At 35.6% G+C, this 7255-nt stretch overlaps 1 protein-coding gene across 4 annotated transcripts; it reads right to left on the reverse strand.

The window, feature by feature from the left end:
- Positions 1-791: 791 nt before the first annotated feature.
- LOC117923398 (pentatricopeptide repeat-containing protein At1g08070, chloroplastic-like) lies at positions 792-2997 on the reverse strand. Of its 4 annotated transcripts, XM_034841660.1 has the most exons (3): positions 1670-2997; positions 1414-1576; positions 792-1339 (listed from the first exon to the last, which is right to left on the reverse strand). In XM_034841660.1, the coding sequence occupies exons 1-3, from the start codon at positions 2946-2948 to the stop codon at positions 832-834; spliced, it is 1950 nt and encodes a 649-aa protein (XP_034697551.1). In that variant the 5' UTR covers positions 2949-2997; the 3' UTR covers positions 792-831. The 4 variants fall into 4 exon arrangements, with proteins under 4 accessions (XP_034697551.1, XP_034697550.1, XP_034697552.1 ...); XM_034841659.1 differs by having other exon boundaries at positions 1414-2997; XM_034841661.1 differs by having other exon boundaries at positions 1134-1339; positions 1458-2997.
- Positions 2998-7255: the final 4258 nt, after the last annotated feature.

The following is a 7255-nucleotide window of genomic DNA, read 5'->3' on the forward strand; positions in this document are numbered from 1 at the left end:
TTTTTAAGATAAAAGTCAAACTTAACAAAAACACAAATTTTTAATGCTTATTCAGTTTAATATGAATAATGTTTATTTTAATAGTAAAAGATTTTTATCCCAATCAATTGTAAATAAAAAAACTAAGTCCCCGTTTGGAAACTGTTTTAAAGAACAGTTTTCTATTTTTTAGAACAAAAAAAATTAAAAAACGCGTTTGCCAATCAGAAACTGTTTTTTGTTTTCTATTATCAAAAAATAGAAAACAAGGTGTTTCCAAACTTCTTTTAGTTGTTTTCAGTTTTTTTTAGAATTGTTTTAAAAAATAATCATACAAACACATATAATAATTAAAAATAAAGTTATGGACATAAAAATTATTTTTAAAACATATTTAAAACTATTAAAAACGGGTTAAAAACAATTTTAAATTCTCAAACATACTTTTGTTTTACAAAACATCATAAACCAATTTTCAAAAATTGTTCTTAACAACTATTTTTTTAAAACTGTTTTTAAAAACAATTACCAAACAAGGCATAATTCTTTTCTCAAAAACAAATTGGCATCACATTTTTTTAAACTAAAGATTTAGAAATGTGAATCATATCATCACTTTTGAAATTAACTTTTCCATATGTCTTTAAGAATTTTGGTATCTTATATAAAAAAGTTATTATTATTATTTATTTTAAAAAGAAAAAAAGAAAAAAAATGTGTCTTTTATTAAAAATCAATTTAAAAGTTGATTAAATTTTATTACATAACATATTATTAAAAATATTATCAATTTTTATTTTTTTATTATTAAATTAAAATAAATAAACCCATATTTAATATTTAACACGGACACTACCAAAAATCAAGACAGGAACATTCACCATCTTCAAAATGATGAAACCGATTCCGATCCCTTACAATAATTTCTCGCCCATAAACCTTTGAAATCAGCTTGATGACATGGTGACAATCTCTGCAAACCCTAAGGTTCTTCACAATCCTAATGGCTTCTTTTGAATCCAAGTGTAGTAGCCCATAAGCAATGGCCAGCTTCTCACTATGAACAGCTAGAGCATGTTCTTTATCTTCCTCTTCCATGTCCAACAACACATTCCCGGTATCTGCTGAATACCCAATTGCACTCTTCAGCCTTGTGTGTATCTCATTCAACTTCTCATATATCTTGTTTGATTCCGGGTGTGACCAATCACCAGCCACAAATCGATGCACCATGCCTTTCAGCTCAATCACGCTCACTCCTGGCACCTTGGAAATGCCGTTGACCTTCATAAGGTTCCTCACTTTTCTTGCATCGTCCCATTTTTTTGCTGCTGCATATATGTTTGAGAGGAGGATGTAGCTGTTGAGGAAAAATTGGAAAACATGTTAGTCATGTGAATTTAGGCTTTTCCAGCATAGGTGAGAGGGTTTTACCGGCCACTGTGGCATGGCTGAAGGTTGATGAGGCGTTTTCCCACCATCTCACCCAGCTCAAAGTTGCCATGGATCCTGCAGCCTCCAAGCAATGCCCCCAACGCGCTTGGGTTGGGCTCCATGGGCATAGTCCCTATAAGTTCCATAGCCTCCTCCAAGAACCCTGCACAGGCAAGGAGATCAATAACACAACCATAATGCTCAATCTTTGGTTCAATCCCATAACTGCTGCTCATGCAGTCTAAGAGTTTTTGACCTTCATCCACCATTCCAGCATGGCTACAGGCACCGAGCATAGCTACAAAGGTTATGTCATTTGGTTCAACACCTGCGTCTTTCATCTCCTTGAAAAGCTGTTGGGCTTCTTTGACATTGCCGTGTATGGCCATGCCTGCTATGATTGTGTTCCAAGCTAGAACATCTTTGGACTCCATTGCATTAAAAACTTGCGTGGCAAGGGAAATTTTTCCACATTTCGCATACATGTCCACAAGTGCAGTACCAACAATGGAATTGACCTCAATTCTGTTATCATTGATATAAGTATGCAAATGCAAACCCTTATCCAAAGCGCCCAAATGGGCACAAGCCAATAAGAGGCTGACAACAGTTGCTTCAGTTGGCTTTACGCCCACAGCCCGCATTTGATCAAAAAGTGCCAGGGCCTCATTCAGCTTCCCACACTGCGCGTAGCACGCCAACATGGAGTTCCATGACACTACATCCCTACAAGGCATCTCGCTGAACAGCCCAAAAGCGTCCTCCACATTCCCGCATTTGACAAACCCAGCCAACATGGAATTCCAAGATACCAGATTTCTTTCAGGCATTTCATCAAACAGTCTCTTAGCTTCGTCAATCTTCCCAACAATTGCATAGCCATTGATCATAGTATTCCAAGAAATCACGTCCCTACACACCATCCTATCAAACACCATCCGAGCATGCCCCATTTCAACATGCTTAACATACCCATCAATCATTGCATTCCAAGAAACCACATCTCTGTCAGAACACAGATTAAAAAGCTGCTTAGCAGCACCCAAATCTTTCCCATTTGCATATAAATGAATCAAAGAGCTGACAATATAAGAATCGCACTCAAAACCACTTTTAACAACATGGGTATGAACCAATAACCCAAACCAAGTCACGGATGACTCATTACAAGCTTTTATAACAAAAGGGTACATCATGTGATCAGGCTTTAGGCCACTTTGGAGCATAGTGTGGTACAATGGGAGTGCTTCAAGTGGGGTTTTACTTGAGGAGAGGGCTCTGATGAGGGAGTTGTAGAGTGAGGGAGGTGGGTTTTGGAGGTGGTGGAAGATGGTCTTGGCATAGGCCAGGAACGTTGGAAATGGGGAAAGGGCAGAGAGAGAGGCCAAGGCAGAGAGTTGAAAAGGAGAGTTATGGTGGGTGATGATCTGGGCATGGAGTTGTTTGAGATGTCTCAGGGTTTTGCAGGGGTTGAAGAGGGAGAGGATTTGAGGGTTTGAAGGAGGATTTGTGAGTGGGTTTGGAGTTCTGCTCATGGAACTCTGCAATTTTGCGTCACTCCACCGACTTCAATGTAAAAGCGGACATTTGATGAAACATATGTGCAAAAACATAAGACAATTATCCTTTTAAAAAACGGGTTAGACGGGTTGGACACATATCCTTTATAAAATAATTTTTTTTTCTTTAATTATAAATATAATCTCTTTTATTTTCTTTTCATCTGAGATGGGTACATGATAGTGTATTTGAACTTTTTTCATCCAAAGAAAGGGATATTTTCAATTTTAAAAAGGAAAGGGATATTTTCAATTTTAAAAAGGCGAAGCGAAGGAATAATTCTATTTTTCGAAATTTTACATCTGAATTTTTCAAGAAAACTAATGTAGTATTTGAATATAATTCTTATTTTTTATTTTTTAAAATAAAAGTATTAAAGAAAAAAAAAACAAAAAATTTCCTTATGTTTTTAAAAAACTTGTAAAAAAACGAAATTTTATTTTACTTTCTTAAATTTTGAATCAAAAAAATGAAACTAAAAAAAAATAGAAAATGTATCAATAAATTTTTTTTTCATTCTTGATTTTTTTAAAAACACCATAAAATTATGAAATTACACAATCAATATAACTTTATATCACTTAATAAAAATTATTATCCACCATGCTTCCTTTTTTCTTTTTTCAAACAATCAACTAATTTACAACTTTATGGTTTATATGTTTCATATAATTTTTAAACCCAAGCTACATGTTGCAAGATAAATGGTAGTCGTCTAACTCTTTTAGGAGGCTATTAATTAGAAAATATTTTATTTTTATATTATTTCTTTTAATATTTTTATTTTTATATTTATATGAATGTTATTATTGATAATGAATTAAGAAAACCCTATTATACTTTTGAAAGTATAAATACTTTGAACCTTAATTTGAGAATTCAAAAAAGTTATTTTCATATTTAAGTTTTTATACGAAATTTTATTTCCGAAAAATAATTGAGAAGTGTATCAAAGAATTATCTTCAACAACTGTGTTTTGATTATTGTTTTTCTATTTCTCTCATTCTCCTTCTCTGTACCAATAGTATATCACACAATTCAAGTTTTGCCATAGAGGAATATGGGTGACGTCATTTATTAGCAAAGAACACTAACATCAGTTTTTCCATGAATATAGGGGGTAGATACCAGAAAATCACTAGGCCCGAAAAATTACATTTGACCTACACCTCAAATCTAATCTCAGGATCAATCTCAGGATCAATTCTTTCCGTTGTTTACAACAATATATACTATACAAATGAAATGGGATAAGAATTAATCTATAGAAAAAAGAGATAATTACCCAACAAATTTTCTGCAATCCAAAAGAGGACTATGCCACTGATATCCACTCTAAAAGAGCATCCACGTACTCTTTGAGCTTGCCTTTTGTGATTGCACCTTCCCTCCTACTTTCTGGAACTTTCTCTCCATTCTTAAAGAGTATTAGAGTTGGCAATCCATAGACTTTGTACTCTTCAATTAGTCGCGGGTTTGCATCGTGATCAATCTTTACAACTGTTATGCCTTGTACTTCACAGTATAGATCCAACGACACCCAACTGGCTTCTTTCCTGGTGGACATTCTACGAGTTCCCATGTTTCATTCTTTTGCAATGATTTCATCTCTTCATTCATGGATGCATTCCACCTAGGATCAGCTAAGGCTTCATGCACACTGTTAGGAATAGCTATAGTAGATAATTGATTTACAAATGACTTATTTGATTCAGACAAACGATGGTTAGACACAACGTTGCTCATGAGATATTTGACTTTGGTAGACAATTCAGGTTCATATGTGGGTTTAGGAATACCTCTATTATGACGGTGTGGTAACCGTTTCATGAATGGATTAGGTTCCAAATTAAGAACACCCTTAACATACGACGATTGGTTTGGTATTTCAGTGAAGAAATCTTCGGACCCAAATTGTTCAGATGGTGGTGATGGTTCAATTGTACTGTCTCTTCCTTCTTCTATCATTTCTTCAATTTCTGGGTGGTCATTACTACTTGGTTCCAAAGTTGTACCACTCATATCCAACTCACCCGCTTCCTGGTTCACTAGTTCAGATTGTCTAGATTCATCCTCCTCAGAGATATGATAATCATAATCGAGAGTTTGAATTTCCTTCTAGTACTCCCCCTGAAGTTCAAACTCAAATGAAAAATACATCGAATCTTCATGAAACACCACATCCATTGTAATAAACATTCGTCGAGTTGGAGGATGGTAACATCGATATCCCTTTTTGTACAATGCATATCCAACAAACACACATTGCAATGCACAGGAAGTTAACTTGGTGCGTTGGTGTTTGTGTAGATGCACAAATGCCATGCAACCAAAAACACGAGGAGGTAGATTTGGGATGGTTAGGGTAACTACAACATTAGTAAGAGCTTGGAGAGGTGTTTGGAAGTTAATTGAGCTGGAAGGTACCCGATTGATCAAGTATGCAGAAGATGTGATTGCTTCTCCCCAATAAGATATCGGTATTTTTGCTGCTATCAAGGAAGCACGAACAATCTCTAACAAGTGTCGATTTTTCCATTCAACGACTCCATTTTGCTAGGGTGTATTGGAACAAGTAGTCTGATGAATGATGTCATGTCCTTCCAAATACTTTTGAAGATCAAAACTCTGATATTCTCCACCATTATCGCTACGCAAAACCCGAACCTTTGCATTGTACTGAATTTCAATCATTTTATGAAATTTTTTAAACAACAAGTTCACTTCATCTTGGGTCTTCATCAAGCATAACCATGTCATTCTGGTACAATCATCAATAAAAGTAACAAACCAACGCGAACCACTCAAAGTTGAGACTTTGGATGGGCCCCAAACATCATAAAAGGAAACGAACTTTTATTCAAAATTAACGGAAACGAAGCACGATGGCTTTTAGCCAATTCACAAATATCACAACGGAAACAAAAAATATCACTCTTTGCAAACAAACTAGGAAACAATTTTTTTAAATAACCAAAGAAAGCATGTCCTAGACGTCGATGTCACAACCAAATTTCAAACTTTTTCTTCTCCCCCTCAGATCCATTTGCCATTAAGGCTTGTCGCAACTTATTTGAATCCTTTGATTGCAAGTCCAAGTAATAGAGTTTTCCCCGCTTAATACTACAACCAATCGTCTGTCTTGTTTGGATGTCCTTAAAAACACAAAATTCAGGCCAAAAAATGACAATATAAGATAAGGCTGCAGTGATTTGAGAAACTGACAAAAGATTGTAATCTAAAGATGAAACAACTAAAACAGAATCCAAATTCAAAGTATTAGTAAGAGTTAAGGATCCTTCCCCAATGACTGGGGTTGTGTTACCATTGGCTATGGAAACAATTTTTTGTGAGGAAGGTCTAAGGGATGAGACCTGTCTAGAATCAAAAGTCATATGATCTGTAGCACCAGAATCAATTATCCATGCACTATTAATAATAGGTGTAGAAGTATTTAAAAACTTACCAGCGGCTACCAATGCAGAGGCTTTCTCAGCAACATTAGCCTCTATTTTTATTTCGGCAATAGCTGCAGTCGAGGTTTTCTTGGAATCCTTCTTCCGTTGATCACGATTATGATCCCACTAGTCTGGATATCCCACAATTTCAAAGCAATGACTCTTGGTATGGTTAGTCTTATTGCAGTGAGTGCATTTGAAGGTTGACTTATCAATATTAGGGTTTGTCTTAGGATGGTTGGTCTTAGATTGGTCCTCTCAATTTTAAGTTGATCGCTGTTAGACTACCATAGCTGAGGTGTCAGGGTTGTCAGATTTTTCTTTCATACTAGCATGATGCACTGCCTCTCGTCGAATCAGTGCATAGCATTCTTCCAAATCGAGAAGAGGATCTTTGCATAGAGACTCTCCTTGAACTTGCTCAAAGTCACTATCCAATCCAACAAGAAAGATGTGCACCCATTGTCATTCAATGGATTTCCGGTATGCTGCAATGTCCTCAGGGTCTTTCATGACTACCTTATCCCGATGATCCAATTCGCAAAAAATTTTAGTTAACTCTCCATAATATTCAGAAAGAGACTTGCCTCTTTGTTTGGCAGTGAAGGCTTTTTGATTCAAAGTGAAAACTTGTAATTCATCACTTCCATCATAGAAGGCCTTTGATAATGCACTCCAAAATTTCTTGAGTGGTGGGTAAGCGTAAGTAACGCTTCATAATTTCTGGACTCATGGACATTAACAACCATCTCTTCACCTTTTGATTCTTAGCATACCATTTTTCATATCCATCTTCTGACTCTTTTGGTGGATTTGTCTTACC

This window comes from Vitis riparia, chromosome 10 (assembly GCF_004353265.1).
Source record: "Vitis riparia cultivar Riparia Gloire de Montpellier isolate 1030 chromosome 10, EGFV_Vit.rip_1.0, whole genome shotgun sequence".
Classification (NCBI taxonomy): domain Eukaryota; kingdom Viridiplantae; phylum Streptophyta; class Magnoliopsida; order Vitales; family Vitaceae; genus Vitis; species Vitis riparia.

Bases quoted from the DNA above. Each gene is read 5' to 3' on its own strand.
- LOC117923398 (XM_034841659.1), bottom strand. From the start codon at position 2,948: ATGAGCAGAACTCCAAACCCACTCACAAATCCTCCTTCAAACCCTCAA. The intron at 1,340-1,413 runs GTAAAACCCTCT...TTTCCTCAACAG, and splicing joins CAGCCATGCCACAGTGGCCG to CTACATCCTCCTCTCAAACA.